Source organism: Microcaecilia unicolor, chromosome 2 (genome assembly GCF_901765095.1).
Source record: "Microcaecilia unicolor chromosome 2, aMicUni1.1, whole genome shotgun sequence".
In the NCBI taxonomy this organism is placed as follows: Eukaryota; Metazoa; Chordata; class Amphibia; order Gymnophiona; family Siphonopidae; genus Microcaecilia; species Microcaecilia unicolor.
The window spans coordinates 294261685-294283706 of NC_044032.1; the positions used below are offsets into that span (position 1 = coordinate 294261685).

At 41.4% G+C, this 22022-nt stretch overlaps 1 protein-coding gene across 7 annotated transcripts in view; it reads left to right on the forward strand.

Annotated features, from left to right (window-relative positions):
• NFIB (nuclear factor I B) overlaps positions 1-22022 on the forward strand; it is a 547227-nt gene that overhangs the window by 2657 nt on the left and 522548 nt on the right. For 6 of the 7 annotated variants that reach the window (XM_030194283.1, XM_030194285.1, XM_030194284.1 and 3 more), the window contains exons 1-2: positions 5220-5864; positions 12571-13102. In XM_030194283.1, the coding sequence (XP_030050143.1) occupies positions 5793-5864; positions 12571-13102 (604 nt within the window). In that variant the 5' untranslated portion in view covers positions 5220-5792. Of the gene's footprint in view, positions 1-5219; positions 5865-12570; positions 13103-22022 lie in introns of those variants that run through there. The other variant, XM_030194287.1, reaches the window with a different exon arrangement.

Below are 22022 nucleotides of genomic sequence, written 5' to 3' on the forward strand. Positions count from 1 at the left end.
CCACCCTGGGGGCAGCCGTGGGCTCTTCAGACGAGCCTCTAATGCAGTTGGACCAGAGAGAGATGGTACTGTTAGGTCTTTTTTTTTCTCTCCGATTTTTTTTTCTTTACGGAAAAGGTAGAAGTTTTGGTACATTTAAAATGTGATTCATTTACAGCACTAGACCGTTAGCATGGAGGGACGGAAAAAAAATCGCATCCGTTTTCTGCTAATGCTTTTCTCTAATTTTTTCCTTGTGTAGGTCTTGCAAAAGTGGAGTAAAAAGTGAATAATCAAGTCTCTGAGATTATATTTATAAAGCTGAGCTATCATTTGGCGCTACAAATATTTCTCTCTTTCTTTCTGCGCTTCCTAAGTCCAGATATACTGTGACAAGTTCCCTCCTTTTGTGCTTGATTTATAAGGCTTTCTCCCATTCTGTGTCTGTGGGATATGGGAAAAATCAGGCTCCAGGCTAATAATGCTGCCCTATCTGTCCAACGCCCAGTGTCTTTATTTCTATTTGGAAATGGGAGGTCATAATTTTCTAATGGTAAGAAAAAGCAATTACAGGGGGAAGGGCAAAGCTGCTATTTACAAATATGACAATGCAAAAAGACAAATTCTGTTCCAAATTTACCACATCTGAAAAGTAGTGGGAGGTCAGTTTGGTGACTTGCTTTAGAAATTCTCTTCAGCTTTGGAAAAAAAAAATATTTTTTTTTCAAAGTTTGAGAGTTTTCATACAAAACTGGATAAAATTCTGTACACTTCCTGTTAGGTTATTTTTCTGAGAAATTTCTCAGCCATAGATCCCAGGACAATACTGGCAGTATTTATCATGGGGCACCAGGGCCAACTCTTTTTCTGTAGTGTGCCCTATCATTCATTAGTATCTCAGTGCTAAATTTGGGTCCTTGGTGCAGACCTCAGTGTTCTGCTATTTCAGGATATTAGAGGGTCATTTTATAAATCAATTTCTGTGGGTAAAGCATGTTTGGCAGTGAAAATTGCATTGAATAAATGCTTACAAGTAGGCATGTCCACAAGAGCTAGGGATTTGCACAGGTTGCCTTTGGCTGGAAGAGAGCTGTGATGTAGGTGCATATTCCCATACTCATAGTTGCACCTGTCTTGAAGCAGGTGTAAACTTGCTGAGAGCATTTGTGCCCTACTGGGTCTTAACTATTGCAGGAGCCATTATAAAAGAGGCATGTTTTGGGAAATTTTTAGGTGATCTGTTATAAAATTGCCCCATCTGCCCCTGTTCCTGTGGGCCCTGATTCACTGAGGAGCCCTTTTACTAAGCTGCGTTAAAAGGGGCCATGCTCTAGGATTAACCCACATGCTGAGGCCATTTTTGAGACAGCTGTAAAATGGCTTCATTTCCATTTTTCTTTTAATGACCAGGTGCTAATTTCCAAATTAGCTTGTGGCCATTAACGTGTGAGTCCTTATCAAAACCTATTTAGTAGGCGGAAAGGGTTCATACGCTAACCATGTGCTAATCGGTAGGCATGCGGCAATGTAGCTGTGTTAACCGATTAGCACCCCCCCCCCCCCCGAAGACACCCTTGGCACTGAGAAATATAAAGTATTTTTTAGCACCAAGAAAGTATGTGCAGATGCTTGAGCTGAACTCCTGGTGGTAGTGCGTTTTGGCATGTGGGAAGCACGTGGTAGCGCTTACTGCCACTTAGAAAATGGACTCCTAAGACTTTTGCTTCCATTCTTTGGCAGGGGTAGGGGCTGATTCACTGAATCACGTTTTGTCTTGAAATAGACTTCTGGCATCCTGAACTTGGGACTTTATTTTTGGAGTCTGTTTGGCCTTTGTATAAATACAATACATAGGTGGTGTTGATATGTAGTGTGTGTGACTTATTATTATACCTGTGTACCAAAACTAGCAGTATTTGGAAATGTGTTGTGCAGTGCAACTTGCTATAATTTTAGAATCTGGTTCATTTTTTATAGATTGTGTGTGTGTGGTGTGTGTATAATAATAATAATAAAAACGCACATACTTGGAATCTTGGAATTAAGATTTCATGCAGAATAGAACATCTGTAAACATTATTCAAAAGTTTGATTGGTCAGAATTTTAAATATCTATTAGGTTTCATTTTACTATTTATATTTGGGTACTAAAAAAGTTAGTGCATGCAAATGTAAACAGTATAAGTCGAAAAATCCAATATCAACATATATAACATCTGATAAAATACTCTTAAGAATCCTTAAAGTCTAAATATTTAGCATAAATTAGCGACTCATTTTTTTCCCCAAAGCAAATAGAAAACAGTCGCTGTTTTCGAAAGCCATTTTCCATTCAGATACTGACGGGACCCTTTTGAAAATAGGATACCAAAAGGATATCATTAAAGATAACTTTTTATTTGCTAAGAAATGCCGTCATTGTTCGTATTCAGGGAAATGAGCTGTTTTATTAATGTTTCGTCTACAAAAAAACCACCCTCCCCTCTAAATCAAATATTTTTCTAAGTAGCCTGCTTTTCGCTTGCTACAGCAAAAGAGCCCATTAACCAGGGAGTGCGCACTGCAAAAAGGAGGGGGGGGGGGGGTCTTTTCCCCTCGCTATTTCCTGTCTCAAGGAGCTCGGAGTTAAGAGCTGCGGAAGAGAGTGGGGGCATATTTTATTTGGGGAGCGTCTTAACGGTAAATCTCCATCGACTCCCTGTTTCCGCCAAGGTATTTTCTCCACCACCCTGGTATGATTGTTTCTGGAAAAGGAAATGCCAGAGTCAAGAATGTATTTTAGGAAGTGGTGGAACAGTATAAAAATGGGTTGCAAAGCTGAGTAAATTTACATTGTCTTTCGAGCTGGGCCGTCAGCTTTGCTCTTTGCTTTCTGTGTGGAAATGGGGGGGGGGGGGGGGGGAGTTGGACAGAACTAAAAAAAAATAAAAAAAAGCCGGACAGGAAAGCCCTGCCTGCTTGAAAGCTGAATCTATGACTTCAGCGCTGGCCTCTAGCCTTGGCCTTGGGTCCTAATTCATTCTCAGCCAGAACTTGCATTGCTTTGAATTTTTCCCCCCCAATTAAATGGCACAAATTGTAAAGAACAAGTCTTCCCCTGCTCTTCATACCCTCGTGTGTGGGTGTACACTAGGGAGAGATGTAGACTGATGAGATCTAGCCGGCCTCTGGTCAACTCAGCCGTCCATCCACTGTAGGTAACTGAGTACCCGACCTTAACCGGAGGGCTAGGGGTGGAGGCTGAATGAATGGGGAAGACAAACTTTCACTCCACCGACAGCCTGCCAAAATAAATACATAAATAAATGAATAAAGTCACACAAAGTCTTCAGGGCTTGGTACTTTGGTACCTTAGTACCTTTACTTTTATACTGGGCTCTTTCCCATCCAGGGGTTGCTTTAAAAGTTTACGTTATCAGCCTATGTCAGAATCTGAGCGTCTATAATAGGTGGGCCTTTTCCACCCCTGATAACCTACCAAAATAGGACCGCGCTTCGTTCTTTCTCTCACTTTTTCTTTGTGTGTATTTTTGTCCTTCAACAAACAAAAAAACCTAGGAGAATGGGTTCAAATATGTACAGTTATTTTAAAAATCATTAAAAAAAACATTTGCGTTAGCTAATTTTTCAGAACAGGATTTTTTTTTCTTTTTCTGTCCCTGAAAGCAAGTGAAATTGATCCTATTTGTAAACTTTCAGAAGCAAGGTTTGTAGGAAGTCCGTTCGGGCGCTATTACACAGGGCTTGAATATAGGGTGCCAAAAGGATATTTATACATGATATAATTGGCCCATCCCGCTTCCTTTTCTGGGGTGGGGGACGGGGGTTGCTATAATTTTGGGACGATTGCAGAGCAGGTTTTAGTCGCCCCAGGCGAAGTGGGGATGAAACAGTGACCCCTCCCTTGCAAGGTGTGATGTGAGACAGATTTGCGCAGAAGAGGTTTGATCTGAATATGTGAGGCCCAGGGCAGCAGAAAAGTTTTTAGAGCACCAGGTCCCAGAAAGAAAACTCACGAGGAGAGGCTGCAGCGTGCAAGGGACTGGGGGGGGGGGGGGGGGGAGGGGGGCACAGACTCGGGTCGGGGGGTTCACTTTATGTTTAGGATGATTACTATCATTCGGGTTTTTTTTTCGGCCTTCAGCTTCCAGCTTTCCTCGCCAGTTTCCTCTCTTGAAGTCTCTTCTTCTACTTGCAAGCTGCACAGACTCGTGTCCTCTGTCTTCCCGTCCCCCCCCCCTCCCCGCCACACAGCCCTGTCGAGAAGAAGAGCGGGGAACCCCGGTGTCACCTTGTGGTGCGTGAGGCGCCCTCCCCCTCCCCGATTTCTGAAAGCTTCGGCTACTCACGGCGCTCTTCGGCCACTGCTCCGTCTGTCTCTCTGGCTTTTTGTTCTGGGAGTCTGGAGGATGTGTAAAACGAGCCGCGCGCGGTACCAGCCGAAGGGGTGGGGTGGGAGGAGGGTGCAGCAGCCGCAGCGCAAAAGGTTCATTTCTCCGGCTCTGGTGGCCGCGGAGGGTCTCCTTATTTCCATTACGGGACCCGAGCACAGATGAAAAACAAACCAACTTTTCCTTTTTTTTTTTTTTTTTTTTAACTCTCCTGCAAAATGAATGAATAAATAAAATACAATAAAGTGCAGTCCACGTCCCTTTTTTGCTCAGCTGCCTTTTGCACACACGTGCCCTCGGTTAACACTTCATACCCTGGCTGCCCTGCAACTGCCCAAGGAGATGGCAGGCAGAGACTGGGATTGGGGTGGGGGGGGGGGGGGGGGGGGGGGGGGGGAGACAGACCCTCCCCCTCCCTCCTTTATTCTATTTTGTGACTGGGTTTCTGTTTGCCTCCTTGGGGAACGAGTAGATCACTATTATTTTCCCAACTTTCTTTTGCTTTGTCTATCTCGGGAGTTTGAGCAAAATAGGAAGAAGCGCGTCCCAGGCCCGTGTACTCGAACGGGCTTTCCCTGCCCGCTTGCACTGTACACATACATATATATACGTGAGTGTGTGAATGAGAGGAAAGCGGAATCCCTGGGGCAGGGGCACTGGCGACAGAAAGGAGGAGCCGAAGAGGAAGGAGTGGAAGGTTGATCGTGTAATTAAATGATGATGATAAATACTAATAGTAATAAATCCTAGATGCTGACTGGGAGAGCTGGAGCGCTGGGGAGGGTGGAGCTCGTACAGGTTGAGCAGCAGAGAAGGGAGGGAGGCGGAGGGCAGAGAGAGAGAGAGGGAGAGCGAAGGAAGCAGGAGAATGCAGGGTGTGGGTGGGGGCAGGTTTAGGCTTTGAAAACCTCCAACGATCATTTCTTGCTATATGACAGGAGGAGGAGAGGTGGCTGCCCGGGAACTCCAGTCGCCACCACATGGGGCTCTAACAAAACAAAACACTTTTTTTTTTAATGCGGGGGTGGCGGTGGAGGAGGAATTACTTGGATTATTTGATTTTTCCCCCCCGATTTTGGATTTGCTCTAGGATCATCTACTTTCTTGGGGGGGCTATTTGGCTTCACCTCTCACTTTACCTTACCCCTCCCCCACCTTAGTGTGACAGCGACCTGCACAGAGCGGCTCCGGCAAGAGGAGGCTGAGGCTCACGTTTAAGAAGAGGGGACCTGCGTTTTCTGCGTATAGGACAGCAAACTGATTATATTTTCCTGCTGTGGATTTTTTTTCCTTTGTAGGCAACCTTGGTGTTGTGAAATTATCTGCCTCTCCACCCCAGTCTCCCCCCCCCCCCCTTTCCCGATTGATTTCGGCTTTAGTCTCAGATGACTGTAAAATGAATAGGTGAAAGCATTCCTCTTCATGGTTCTTGGGAGCTGTGGAAGTGCGTTTCAAAGAGAAGCGAGGATGTATTCTCCTATCTGTCTCACTCAGGTATAAATCTTTGTATCTATATATCTTATACCAAGGATATAGTCAGGACAAAGTTTCTGCAGCACATGCGGGCTTTCTTGACTCATTGAAAGGTTGCTGATCATTCTTGCAGCAAAATATTGTGAAAGAATGCAATCCTGAGGGGGGGGGGAGGGGTGAAGGGGGCCCGTCCATACCTATGCATGGAGAGGGTCTTCAGGAAACATCACAGGGATGCATTAGTGTTTCCAAAATAATCACTTACCACCAAATATCCCGATCCATTAACGTGTTCAGTGGCTTTTGTTTGTCCTAAAAGACATGGAGGCTTTTTTTTTTTTTAAATCTACTGGATAAACGTGCAAACATGTGGCTTAAGCTCCCTGCATTGTGTGCGTGTCCAGACTCTCGGGTTTTGACGATCCTTTGCTGATTTCCATCTGGGATCTAATCCACGAGAGCGACCAATGTGTCCTGCCACATACTGTAAAAGCTTAATTTGAGAATAGCCTTTACTAACGGCGGGGTAATCGCTTGGACGAGACTTCCTGTTTTGCAGTTCCGTAAACGTGAACCAGCTGCCATAACTGTTTCCATAAAACAATTGATAATATATACTTTTTAAGTACAGTCTCCCTATTTCTATCTTAGGGAGGGTATTTTGCGAGTTTGACGCTGTGGTCCGTAATACAGTGTAGGCAAAATGAAATAGCTGGGGAACCCTATTACTTTGGCCTCTGATAGCCAATGTTGCTCGATCCAGTCCAAAGACTTTTGCTATGTCATTTGCTTGATGAAGCTGGACACAACACAGGCTGCCTTAAAGCTCCAGTTAAAAATATGAAGAAGTCACAGGGAAAGTTCATAGAGTGTGCTTGTAGGTGTCTTTTCTGATTGCCAAATTAAGAAGTTAGTGCAACAGTTCTTAACGATTGGAAAGAGTAGATCAGCTCTGCACCTCTTCCAAAACTATATGTGTGGGATCGCTTATAACCAGCAAGCTTGTCAAACAAACTGCCAACTTACCCACCAGCAAACCACGCAGTCGCCGAGGGATCGGGGGGCAGAGGCTGATCCGCTGGCATTTTCTTTATTAAGAAATGTTTAGTATTTTTAGTGCGCGGAATCATTGACATTTAAATGCCCTGATAATTAGAAAGCGTTCTGTTTTCCGAAAAGCCGAGGCGTTCATGAATTGTGAATGAAGATGAAAACAATGATAAGGCTTATTCAGTGATTGGATGCAGTCCTGTAGCTTTTTTGGCTGACACTTTTTTTTTGTACTGTTTATATTTTGTTTGGCATCTGAATGTGATTGACTTACATATACTTTCACCAAGTGAGCATGAACTTTATTTTAGTTGTATGCAAAGGAGTAGCACCCAGATGCCCTCCCCCTTTTTTTGTTTAAAAGTAAAACAGGAGTGTATATTTTGATAATGCACTAATTTTGCCCAGCTTGGTTTGTACACTCCTGATTTATTTTTCAGAGCATATACTTAGGAGCACAGATTGATCATTATTTTTATGAAGCATTACTATCATCTTTGATCTGGGAGTAATGGACATGGCAGTGGGTGTCTTAAGTATTGACTTGCATCCATTCTGTTCTGTGCAGTGGCCCCTAATGTAAATCTTCTTCTTTCAGTTCAAACTGTCTTCATTTGGTCCAATTTTTTTTTTTTAATCAGTTGGGCTTGTTAGGGTGTTTTAAAATAAATCATTAGTTGAAAATAATTTTATACCCTTAGTTGTACATGTTAAGGGTTTCTCTTTCTCACCACCCCCAAAAGAAAACCTGCAGTGAAAACATTTTTAATGTGTCCTCAAATTTATATGTAATTCTAGTAATTCTTTGGTGTGGTTACAGCCATCTGATATTATTTATGTTCTGTGTGACTGGAGGAGTACTTCACATGATTTACAAAGTTCCAGTGTACATTTAATCAGCAGATTTCTTACATTCTAGATTTTATTTTTTTAAAACAGCCTCAGCAAGCTGTCATTATATTGTGCAGGTTCTGACGACAAGTTCAAAAACAGGTTAAAAGATAGGGATTTATGCATCATGATTTGAAATTATTCATTAAAAAAGGCTGGGGGTGGGGGGGTCAAGAATGGATCTAGCTTTGGTACATTTAAACGTTAACCTTTTATTTGCAGCTTTCCATTGGATGTTCCATATTAAAATATTTTAGAAACCTTGCAACTATTTGTCAGTTATAAGGCCAGATGTGCCAACACATTTTCTTACGCATAAATGGGAAAAATGTTGTCGCTGAGATATCTGTATCTGGTCTCCTAATTCCAGTGCTTTTGTTTCTAACAATTCGGTGTGATATCTTCCTTTCAGAATGGGGCAGATGTATACAATTATTGAGTCTCAGTAACCACTGAGCCATAGCTCAGTACACATTGAAAACATTTAAGTGACCAGAAAGCAAGCCTGTCAGCAAGGGTATACTACTAGTAAGATACAATATGGGGGATGATTTCAGGTTTTTTTGTGTTGTTCTGAATATGGATTTGAACTAACACTTTATAGAACTTTTTTTTGTTTGTTTGCTAGTTGGAGCATGAGAGGAGCTGGTTTGTTTTTGCTTATGATTATAAATTTCTTTAGACCCTTTATCGTTGCCTAATTTTTTCTTGCATCGAGCAAAGGAATCCACTAGTCAGCTGTGATCCTGTCTGTCCATATGTCCCAGAGAAAACGCTCTGTACGTACAGGCACAGTATATTGAAAGAAAACCAGGGCATGGAAAGAGGTGATAGTTTTCTAAAGTTCAGAAATGTTTAATAATGCAAACTTTCAGGATTGCCAGGGTCTCTTGTTCTGAACATCAAGCAAGGGCATTTCTTTGTCTATCAGAGGCAAATACATTATTAAACTAATGTTAACGATATTTTTCTTTCTGGTGGCCCAGCACTACTTTTTAATTTTTTTTTATTATTTTTTTTTGTGGAATGCAGCCATCTAGTAAAAGCAGGAATTGTAGATCGCTTGTGAACATCGATTGGCCTAGGTGCGTAGTTTCTTACATTACACTTCCGCAATGTAAAGATAATGGGAGGCCAGTGGAGAACAAAGAAGTAAAAAGTTCAATGTCTTTTCTTAGAATCTCCCTTATAAAAATCCCTGAAAACTCCTGTATGTGCGCTGATACTAAATATAATATTTTAAGGTATTATAAGCTGAATTAAAAAAAATCTTCATTAACAGCAGCACATGTAGGTGAATATGCTGTGTCATCATCCTCATCCTCATGTGCGTGGCATAACTATATGTACAGATACATGTGAGTCTCATACAGAAATTAAAAAGAAACATTTATTTGTAAATCAGGATGTTAACATCTTGTAAAAGACCCATCTAAGAAGAGTGTGTGCAATTTGAATAATCATTGCTAATATTGCCTTAACCCTTACCATGCGTATAAATATACCTATCACATTCAAGGTGTGGGTATTTGTTTTTAACATTTTTATGAAAAATGTGAGTGAGAGATACCAAAACATTATTTAGGATTTTATTTCTTTTTTTCTTAATGAGGTGCTTCTTGGCAAGTAGTTTTTCATTAGTAAGGAATCCAGATTCACAGAGAAGCTCTGAAAAAAATATTTATGATGAGATAAAGTTCACATGTTTATGTTTAAATTTATGTTTGCGTATATATAATAGAAAACAGTGGCAGAAACAGATTTTAGGACAGATACGGTGAAATCTTATGCATACCATACCGATATTAGTAAATACAATGAATTTGAGTCTCATTTCTTTTTCATTCGTATAAAGGAGTGCAATCAGTAAGAGCTGACACAGTGATAGCTGCGTTCAAAGGATAGCAAACAATCTAAACATTTTGTCAGCCAGTCATTAACAGAATAATAATTTCTGTGTTGCCTAAATCTAAAATTGGTAGAGAAGGTCCTCTGAAAGTTTTAGAAGTATATCCAAGATGGCCAGGCACATCCTCGTACTGTTAGGATCTGAAGCACAGAGGTCCTCCTGTATTATGATTCGGCCACTGCTTTCCCCCACTGTAATGATGAGATTTCTTGGTTGATAAATGTGAAAGCTTTTTGCAAACTGGTACAAAACTAATACATGGGCCTGTTGTTTAAACAAGAAGTATGGTGTCTGATACTCGAAAAAAAAAAAAGCTTTAAAAAGATTGTACTTACTCTGAATAAGAGCTTTTTCTCACCATCTAGTATGTTTCATATACTTATTTTTCAAGTCTATTGTGAAACTGCATTATGGAAAACAAATTGATAGATTCTTTATATGATATGGATATAAAGAACCAAAATTCATATATTTATTAAGGAATCTTCTGGAAAAATTATTCTATGAAGAAAAGGGGGAACCCCCTAACAACTTGGCATAGTTTTTTTCCAATGAGAAAAGCAAGTGAAAATTAAAAATATGGCACCAGGAAAGAGTGCAGAGCTAGGGAAACTCTTATCATGGGCCTGTGGTTTGTCAGTGCAAGACTGCCTTCCCACACAAAGGAGAGATTGTGGTTTAACTCTTTGCTAGTTGGTGAGGTGTAGGAGTACCCTGACTGAGCCTGTATAAGTCCCTGCTAGAAGCAGCTTCCTCCCTGCCACTCTTGCAATTGGTATGGTGCCGAAATGTGCTCATCGGAGCTGAGGAAGCTTGTTTCAGGCTCTTACGGATGCTGGGTTGTTAGTTTGGCCACAGCACTGTCCTCTTGCCCATTCATCTAAATAGCAAAATGCGGATGTGTTGTTAAAGGATTTTGCTTATGAAGATTGAGTGATATTCTGTAGTTAACATCCCCTTATAAACATTTAATTTTATGAAATTGACAGTGGAACATCCAGCATTTTCACGTTAGTACAATGCATCTATCTGTTAATGAATGCATTTGAATCTTTTTAAATAAACCTAAGTCATAAATCAGAAGATGGGATGCAAAGTCCGTGGGCTGGACTTATTATGGTTTGTATGTTGGAGTCAATCAGTGGGGGCTAAGTTGCCTAGTCCAAGTGAAATAGTTAAGGGCTAGTTTTGCTATGTAGTTTTCTTTGCAGTTTGATATAATAGGGCTGTTCGATTTATGTTTGCTCTGATTGTACAATCTTGTCCATGTGTAAGGGCACTAGTCTGAAAAACTCAGTGGTATACAGGCAATCTCGCACTGGAGTAAACCTGTCTAGGAAAGGGCCAAATACTCCCTCTCACCATTTTACCTACTTTTCTAAGCAGACCTGAATAGTTTTAATTTATTTTTCTTTATGGCTTGTGCAAAAAGGCCACAGGGTAAATATCTCCAGATAATTCCCTCATTTATGCAGCTCAGGAAATATGTGTAGCTTTTATTTTTGCATAATCCAAGGTCGTAATACCTAAATGGCACAAGCTACCTCTCGAGAGCTGGCAGCAATGAATTAAGCATTGCAAAAAAAACACAAAATATCTTTTTAGCAAACAGAATATGGGCTTAGGCCATCTTGTAGTGTGCAATAGGATTGGGGGAAGGGGTGAAAACACCAAACCCAGAAGCAGGTAGTGTTCCATGGTAGGAGAGGACTTTGTTTCTGTGGGAGCCTCCATGAGACTTGCATGGCTTGCACAGAAGCAGTGCTTGAGCGATGATGCACTCCTAATGTCACCCTGCCACAGCATGCAGAAGCAGAAAGAATGTAAACTTTGTGCCAACTTGCCATTTTCATTGTCCAGCTCCCGACTGATTTCTTTTTTTTTTTCAGGGGTTTTGGAATAATTGCTGCAGCCATGTGATCAGTAAACAAATTAACCCGTTCTCTGGGTGCCTCAAATCCCCTTCCCCGGCGCTGTTGAAAAAGTATCTTTATTTAAAGCAAAAATATGTTCGAAATGTGTTTTAAAAATGTGCCTATAAATGGACACAAATGAGGCTTCCAAAAATTCTGCAGGACACAAAATATAGCACCCCTTTTACAGGGGGGTTTTACGCCGTCGGCTATTTTGTTGTCTGCCTCCTCTCCTTGCTTGAACCCCTAGTTTCTAGTTTCCACTGTTGGAATGGTATTGTCCCAGTACTGGAATGCTGTGGTGTTCCATAATGGGGGGGGGGGGAGGAGGGGACCCAAAGTGAGTCTGGTGGCGCATGCTCTGTGTTGCCGCCAGCAGCTTCTTGCTGAGAGCATGCTCAGAAAGCGGGAACCGTGGTGGCGTTGCACTGAGCATGCATACGCTTTGTGTTCCTGTGCCACAGAGCAGAGAAATGAGCTGTGGCATCCGCACCCACCTCCTGAACACTTCAGCTTGGATTCCTGTTCTCCGAGCTGCTTGCTCTTTGTGAAACAAAATACATCAAAAATGGTACTTCTCAGTGTTGGCCAGCCGGTTAGATATCTTAGAGCTGTATGATCAAACCGCACTGCACAACTTGGCTGCTGAGGACTTTTTTTTTTGGGGGGGGGGGAGGAAGGGGCCAGGCAAAACAAAAACCTTTATGTTTGTTTGGATAGAGAGAACCGAATAATGTTCCAATGCCTGTTTCTCTCGATTCTGTTTATTTGAAGAATAAAGGAACTGAGCTCTTTGTGGCTATTTCTGGGCCAGTACCTTGCTGAGTGCGTGCTAGAAAGTGTAAATTTTCTTGGGGGAGGGAAAGAGGGGAGCAGAAGTGAAAGTGTCCTGGCATTTGTACCATACTTAAGAGCCCAAACTGACTTTTCTGTTTTGCATTTTTCTCTTGCCTCCTCTCCCCAGGATGAATTCCATCCATTCATTGAAGCACTTCTTCCCCACGTCCGCGCCATTGCCTACACTTGGTTTAACCTCCAAGCCCGAAAGCGCAAGTATTTCAAGAAGCACGAGAAGCGGATGTCCAAAGATGAGGAGAGGGCGGTGAAGGATGAGCTGCTCAGTGAGAAGCCAGAGATCAAACAGAAGTGGGCATCCAGGCTGCTCGCCAAGCTACGCAAGGACATCCGCCAGGAATACCGGGAGGACTTTGTGTTGACCGTCACAGGGAAAAAGCACCCCTGCTGTGTGCTGTCCAACCCTGATCAGAAAGGCAAGATCCGGAGGATCGACTGCCTGCGGCAGGCGGACAAGGTCTGGCGCCTGGATCTAGTCATGGTGATCCTCTTCAAGGGCATCCCCTTGGAAAGTACGGACGGCGAGAGGCTCATGAAGTCACCACACTGCACCAACGCGGCACTCTGTGTCCAGCCGCATCACATCACTGTCTCGGTCAAGGAGCTGGATCTCTTCTTGGCATACTATGTGCAAGAGCCAGGTAGGAGTTCATGGCTGCGTTTCCCTAGTGTCTGTGTTTCTGGGCGCTATCCGTCTTCCCAGAAGCATTGAGGGGTGGAGGCTGCTAGCAGATCTCTCCTCTGGGGGAAGTACACTGTGTACGTACATGCACCAGATACAGACCTAGACACACACACACACACACACACACACACATGGAATTGTATTGGCATAGTTTGGCATAGGATAAACAGACATGTATTGGCTAGAAAGGGGAAGACACAAATATAGCTCTTTGGCACACCTTAGAAGGATCAAATTTATCCTGGCAAACTTGCAGTCAGTAATAAACCATTTTGTATGTGCTGTATTTTCTTTCCTGCTAGGTCACCTGAAGACAGTCACTGCACAGATGTGCATGTATATATGTGCTTGTCCACATGGAAGCAGTCATCTATGACGTGTGCTTCTCTATGTGTGCAACCGCACGTGTGTTCATGCTTGTTTTTGTTACTGATGTGTGCTCAGGCTGCAAATACAGATAAAACAAACTCTGGGAGCTGAATATGCTGCTGCATTCATCACAAACAAAACACAGACGTGCAAAAAAAAAAAAAAAGCAAACGTAACCCAGATTTAATAGTATGACAATAATAAGCCAGGCCAGGCCTCATACTGACCAGACGTGCAGTTCACAGACTTGTTATGTACGATGCAATAGCTCAGACGTCTTGCATTTCTGGACGCTTTGTATTTATGTATTTATTTTAAAATGTATATCTCACCTTTAACAAGGCGGGTTACAAATACACACTCATAAATAATATACACAAACAGAATTAATCTAAAACAGTATTACATCTAACTTTACTCGGAATGCTGCAATAGTGAAAGGCTGTCTGCCGACATTTAATTTTTTTTTTTTTAAGGGGTCATGCAGCTCAAGACAAGTGTACCCATTTTGCAGCCTGTAGCTGGGTTTGGAATTGGAGATATTTATGCAATTAACCATTTTTTAAAAGATAATAAAAGCTTTACCATTGCAGGCCTGTAGCATAATATAAAGAACTTTGCATCCTACAGGGCCTTATACAGTATTACACAATAAGGTTTCTTTATTTTTTTTTCCTCCTGTGCACAGAAGGGGGGAAATCCTTACAGCTTTTGGTCTGTCCTCATTTGTTACAGTATACAACGGTATCTTAGAACAAGAGTACTTTTGTTCATTAAGGTCAATAGCCACAAGTTTTTTGCATTAGTTTTTTTTTCCTTTTTTAGGTGGGGGTGAAGGAGACAGAGGACGTAACTGCATGAAGAATTAGTCTCTTCTGGCTTTCAGCTTAGCATGGGTCTAAATAGTTAACACAAGGTCTTGGTTTCCCCCCCCCCCCCCTCCTCCCACCGACCCTGAACCCACACCCTTCCCCCAGTAATAGTTTAAATTAAGATATGACCTATGTAAGCCAACATTCTTTTTATTAAGGCAGATCAGACTTGACCTGATGCTGGAGTTGCCAGGGGTGGCTATTTCATAACTTGTCTGGCAATGAGCAAAAAGGGCCTTTAAAGGGGAAAAAGTAGACAAAATCAAAAGAGAAAGAGACGACAGAGCATTTGGTGGGATGTGATGCCTTGCACACAGCTATTTTGATCATTTTATTCTATGAGATCAGTTAAAAGATGATGTTTATTAGTCAGAGAACAAAGACATGATGGCCCTCCAGTGCACGTATTGGTTAAAGCTTGATACCTATCTACTTTTTTTTCCTGTGTTTAGCAATTTGAGACATCCGCTGTCTTTTAAACTTTTTAATGTGCTTGTCTTGGATTTCCAAGTGTTTCTTTGCCAGTCTTGTTTGTTCCAAATTAAGTTAGGAACTGAGATCCTTAGAATACCCATAATGTTTATTTGGTTTTGTTTAATAGTCAGCGGTTTAGGCAGGTGGGCTTAGATTCTGACATTAATAATAGTTGTCGGAGGGTAGGTAGGAATGGGACAATGGTTCCAACGAGCAAGAGAGAAGAGAGAAATCCATAGAAACATAACAGAATGCAGCACAGGCATTTGTAAGGTATATTGCCATCAGCAAATACAGTTTAATCATTTTACTTTTCCCATCCGGTTCTGTGAGCACAGGCGCGATAAGAGTTTTTGCTCATTGTCTTCAAACTGATACAATTGCATCTGAACATTCAGCCATCATCTTGAAAATGAGCAGGAATGTCAAAATTGCAGTGAGATATATGCAGAAAATGAAGAGGAAAGGAACTTTCTACATGCAGGTTTTGTTTGCTTTGTTTTTGGTGTGTTGAAAATGTGGTGGAAGAACACACATGTCCCTGGATTCTATATAATGTGACTTAAGTTGTGAGCACCAATCCGGTCATTTTCTGGATTTGTGCACGCAACTTAATTAGTTAATGAGCCGATAATTGCTACTGAACAATGAATTGACACTAATTGGCATTAATTAGAATTTACGTGCAGAACTGTGTAAGCGTATTCTATAACGTGATGTGCGTAAATTCTAGTTGAAAAGGGGTGTGACCATGGATGTAGAATGGGCAGGTCACGGGCATTTCTAAATTCTATGTGTGTGGTTATAGAATACACCTGGTCCGCACATAATTTAGCTGTCACCATTTACACTAAGTTTTACTTGGCGTAAGTGCCTGCAACTAAATTTAATTATGCAGACGGGTGCTCACCATATTGTATAAACTGCGTGGAAATTTAGGCTTATTCTATAAAGCATGTCTAAATCTGAACTAAGCAATCTGCTGCTAATATTTAGGCATGCTTTATAGAATATGCCTAGGCGTATTTTGTTTTTGCGCTGTTTTTTTAGGTGTGATATATAGAATCTAGTCCATGATGTGTAATAATAGATGGGGGTCATTGTAAGATATACCTGTCTTCTGGCACTCCGTAAATGGACAATATCGCAACTGCTGTCATTCTAGGGAGAAGAGAGAAAATCTCCCTATAGGATGAAACCTCATATTTCCAAAGGAAACACTGGAACAATGAACGGTGTTAAACATTAAATCGAAGTTAGGTTACTGTGTCCAGTGTCATCACAGGCGAACCTTTTGGCTAATAGGGCATCATGTATTTCTGTCTGACTGACTTCCAGTTTTACAATTTCTTATTAGCATCCTTCCAACACCTGGAGAGCTGTTTCATTTGAAATAAACACCATTAGCTCTCACTTATTGTCTAAGTTTTAGGGTTAAAATTTTTTTGTTTTGTTTTGTAGCCAAAATTCTATTTTATTTCATTGTTTTAATAAGCTTATATACCGCTTCCAAGAAACAATCTATTCAAAGTGGGTTACAGTGCAGTCATATCGGGATGCCAAGTTCATATGAGATAGGCATGAGGTAGATCAAGATGCTCGGTTCTTTTGAGAAAGGCATATGGTAGGTTCTTACAGAGTTCCATAGAAAGGGAAACCCAATCTTCTATGCATTAAGAATGAGAGTTGTGCCTTGGTCAGATCAGCAGGTGAATCTTAACTTTATCTGAACAATTTTTCTTTTTATTAGGTTTTAGTGTGTGATGGAATAGTTTGATATTAGCAGCTGTGATTTCCATATTCTAGGTGATGAGCCTTTAGTACATTTCATATGGATGGTTCACAGGCATCTTTAATCAACAGCATCCCATATTCAAACCCTGTAGCTCTTGTGCTTCAAGCAGGCAAAGGGTTTTATATCTGTACAGCCCATTTTCTCTCTACCTATGTATGTAATATATGAAGCCGGCGCAATAAGCTACATACTGCTCTCAAGATTCATATCTTGCATAATAGCAGTCTCATGTTTTATGTATCTAAATACTACTACTACCACTACTCCTTTTCATTTCTATAGTGCTACTCTGTACTAAGCAATCTGCTGCTAATATTTCCTTGCTCTGTGGGCACCCTGCAAAGGAAAAGTATTTGATGCCATGCAGAGTCTGTAGCCACATTCACCGTAACTGGGATACTGCACGGGGGAAATCATGATCCAAGCAAATTTGCCACCAGTAGGGAGAGCTGCTGTAAACCTGAAATGTGTCGCAGAATAGGACCTAAAATATGTCGAAGAATTTTGTCCTTGATGTACATAACCTAGCCACATTTTGTTTTTCATGGACCCATTTCAGCCTCCAGCCCTTGTACAGCAGAAAAAAAAAAATGTATCCTACATCACTGAATATCTGTTAGCGTCATGACAGTATCTTTTTCACCCAACTCTTGTTTGCTTCTAACTAATTTTATCTTTCCTGTAATAAAATCTGCCAAAAGTATGCTCATGGAAGCGAGGTGTGGAATACACCACAGCTCATCTTAGAGAGAAAGGGGAAGAGAAGGGATGGAAATAAGCGAGAGCGTGGGTGAGGGAGATGGAGGGGAAGCTTTTTTTAATTTACTCGGAGAAAACATGAGGAAGAATTGCGAGAGTGCCAATGATGGTTGCCAGTGGCACTAGGATTGGCATCAGACCCTCTTTGTTTAGCTTTGGAGGCTTGTGATTCGTTGGTTGGCATCCGCATTGCAGTGTGGAAGGATGTTAGAATATATTGACAAGATCCAGATCTAGAAATGTGAATAATCCCTTTTTTTTAAAAAAAAAGAAAATGTGCAATAAAAGGGGTCTTTGTTGAAAATGTTGCACCTCTGTCCAAAAATTTAAAACATGGAGTTCTAAAGTCTTCCAAGGACCAACCGCATCTGGTCCGTGCAGTCTGTATGTCCTTCTCTTTTAAAAATCCAGCCCATTGCCGTGTCCAGTAAGAACAGGTCTTCTTCTGTTCTAGTGAAGGAACAAAGTTGGGAGAGAATTTACATAAAACATTGCAGCCCATAGTGCTTTAAAAAAAACAAAAAGAACCAACTTCTAACTTTAGATTATTTTCAGTATCCACATAGTGAAGGCAAAATGACATTGCAGCAGGATTTCAAATGTGTTCTTCTTGCTTTCCATGTCTTACTGCCTAACAAGGTATATATTTTCTAAATTTATAAATCCCGATGTTTTCATTTGACTGCAGTGGAGTTTCTGCTTTTGTACAGCTGTCGGCAAAATCCTTCTTCTGTCATTAGAGTCGTATTTGGTACAGAATGGCCTGGCCTGCCTCAGCATGTAGAATCCTTTTTGAGAATATTTGATTCTGTCACTGCAGCGCTTTTGCTGTGTGCCGTTACTACAAGAACCGCCATTTTGTTTGTCAAGTGCCAAGAAAGGGAGAGGGGGAGAGAGAGAGGGGCAGAGAATCTGCTTGATGCCAATAATGGTTGCCAGTGGCACCGATGTTGGCATCAGACCCTCTTTGTTTAGTAGCTGAATGGCTTTGATTCGTTGGTTGGCATCCGCATTGCAGTGGGCACGTTGGAAACTTTCTGATGATCATGGAATGAAAGCCGCTGCACTTGTTTGCTGCAGGAAAAGCTTGGGTACAACAAATCCAGTTTTTTATCTTGTGTGCATGTGCATCTGTCTGCTTCTCTCTCTCTCACCCCCCCCCCCCCCTCCCTGCTTCTAGATAGTGTATGTATTTTTATAGAGACAGAGGTTGGTTTATTTTAATTGTAATAAAATATACTGAGCACTGGTCTCTTGTCTTCTGCATCCCTCAGCCTCTCCTAGGTTCCTGGCATATTGTTTTCCAATTCAGCCGGAGTTATCTCCCTACCAACACACATTGGGCTAGATAGTCTCACACACAGGCTGACATGCACTTTCTGAAAAGCTCAGCATGGGCAGTACATCCAAGTAATGGTAGATGCAGAAATCATTTGAACAGGACATTTCTCTTCTCTTTTTTTCTGTCACAGATCTACTGCCTTTTTTTAATGCCAGCCCTGTCGCCCCCAGTTCTGTTCTCTTGCATTTGCCATGGTGTAATTCACAAACTTGCTTTTATCTCAGTGAGCCATATACATTGCCACAAAAGTCGCACGAGGTGTCGTCATTAAATCGCAAGGATCTGCAGACATTGGCATAGCAGTGAGATGTTTTTGGTGCCCGGGAGTGGAATTACGATTTCACAATCCTAAATAAAAAAAAAATCTTTGACATTTAAAATTTGATATAATTTTTTTCAAGTTTCAATAAGCCCATATTTTTGAGAGCTTTGGTAATTTTGGTTTGATAACAAAATGCCCCCCCTCCACCTTCTGCCGTGGCCCTTCTTCTCCCCTAGATAAGCACTGAAGCACTTGGGGGATAAATGTCTCTCTCCTCCTTGACACCACCCCATTAGCTCTTCACGGAAAGCAGAGACACCTCGTTAGAATCAATCTAGTTGATATTCTTTGGGCTTCACCTGTCTAAAAATAGGAAACTAGTGAGTGTTTTTAAATTCATGGGAACATAATTATCTCATTAAGAAAAAGACAACAAACAAAGCTTAATCATTCCTCCTGAAGTTTTCCTAGAAAGCCTCCATTTCTGTTTCTTTCTGGTGACCTGTCACGTTTCTATCAATCTCTAGAAAGGGCTACAGATTCAACCCTCTGCAGCTGTGGGGCAGGGATGACTGCTCTGTCTGCATCCCCAAATTGCTCCACCATGCCCTGACTGTTTGAAAACACGAGACAAAAGGACAAAACAAAACAAAAACTCTTCAAAAGGTATTTCTTTCAACTGTCTTTCAAGGAGAGCGTATGTGCATCAAATCTTGCGTGTCCCAGAAGCATACTAGGAAGTTTTGAGGTCTTGGGAGATAGAATTTATTATATGTTGGCAGGGCAGAGGCCACATGGCTCCGAGAGCCCGAGGTTGCAGAGGCTTGCTGGCTAGGCCCCTATTATCAGTGATGCAGTGCATATTTGGATTATCTGAGTAATAGCAGAAAAAGCAGCAGACCCTGTCCAGTTCAGGCACTCTGACAGGAAATAGTTGCAGTTTAGTTTCATTTTTTTTTCTTAAATTTGATAGCTGCATGTTCTTTCTGTACAGTGGGAACATAGTTTGGTGTTATATTTGTTTGTAATAAACTGTTTTCTGCAAGGAAATGTAATGTGTCATTCAAAAGAAAGTAACATCAAATTGACTTGTGTGAGGAATTTTTTTTTTTTTTGGTAAAAATTGTGCATCCTATTTTTCTGAAAGTTTTTGCAGAACATGTTAAAATAACGTCACTAAAAAAAAAGAACTATGGGAGGCAGGGCCACTGAGAGGGGGAGCGGGGGGGGGGAGGCAAAATTTCCCAGGTCTCGGCCTCCAAGGGGTGCCCAGCGCCCACCCGACAGTAGCATGGCTCTCATGCTCCTGTGTGCCGCATAGCAGAGTTATTGCCTTAACTCTGCTCTACCGGCCACAGGTCCTTCTTCCTGACGCCTCCTGTGTAAAGTATTTCCTGTGTGGACACAGCATGTAGAAGGACCTGTGCAGCAGAGTGGAGCTAGGGGAGAAGAGAAGCAAGTAAGCAGGCCCGGGGGATGCGCTGCGTGTGCGCCCAAGGAGGAGGGGTGCACGGGCCTGGCAGGGTGTGTGCACTGAGCCCAGGCTTGTCTCTCAGTGGCCCTGATGAGAGGGGGGTCTTTTACTAAAGATTAGTGTGTGCTATCTGCAGTAGGGTGTGTAAAAATAAAATGGGTCCTGTGGTAGATAACATATGTTAATATTTAGTAAAAGTCCCCATAGGTGTCCTGTCTTCCTAAACAAATTCATGGCAAATGGAAACCTATGAGTCCTCCATGTTGGGGAAAAATTATGCAGAGGTTTTACATCACTTTTCTATTTCTTATCCCCTTGTTGTTGTTGTTGTTTTTTAATTGCATTTAAATGATTTGTCATGTTGTAAATCATACAGAAATATAGGAATAAAATATTCAAATAAATCCAAAGTATTTTGGTAATATGAATAAGACAATCAGCCAGAAAGGAGAAGTGGGGTTTCACATTCACTGAACCAATTGGGACTCCAAGTTCAGTGTTACAGAATCATCAAATTATTAGTCCCTGTACATATGGGGTGATCTATCTATCTATCTATGACCTATGTTTACTAAGCGGTGCTGTGGGCGCGTTGGCATTTTTAACACTCGTAAATGTTTTATGCGCATTAAACGCTAACACACCCATAGAAATGTATAGGTGTGTTAGTGTTTAACGTGCCTTAAATTTACAGGCGCATTAAAAACGCTAACGCACCTTAGTAAACATACCCTTCTGTGTGTGTGTTTGTATATGTATGTATGTATGTCTCTTTATAGGTAGAGATATATTTATTTTTATGGATAATTGATATAAACCCAAATGTTCAGGATAATCAAAAGCCAGTATACAACAGCATAAAGAGTTGGGAAGGAGGATAAGCCAAGGAGGCTCCTTTCTGGGTTGGTGTATTTGCTCAGGTGCAGAGGGAGTTTTTAATCAGCCCAGTAGAATTCTAGCTAATATGTTTTACATAAATCTCTCTCTCCCAGTCTGTGTATCTGTATTCATACATAGATATAATAGCTATGAAAGATTGCAGCTGGATGTGGAATAGGGTAAGCTTACTAGTCCTGTCTGAGCGATCTTGTGGCTGACTCTTAGAGACATGCACAGGCAAAACAAACTTTGGTTTTGTTTTCTGAATTTTCAGAAATGCCTTAATTTTTCAGGTGAATTTTTTGGTCTGTTTCAACTATTCAATGTAATACACAAATATTTAATGCATATAATAACTTTTTTAATGTACCCAGATTGGTTGCATTCAGATTAATTAATTACTAGATTAGTGCACATTGAAATGATTGCATGCTAAAAAAAAGCCAAATGTACACTAACGAAAGCACATCCCTCCTGTGATATGAAGGAACACAAATATGAGAAGGGAGTTAAAATGAAATTCTTTCTGCATTTATCTGGATGTATCAAGCTCTAGATACAAGAACCGGAATAAGGGGCTTATGGAAAATCTTCTGTATGACTGTGGCAAGGTAGCAGGGAGATGTTGTTGAGGGCGCACAACACAAACC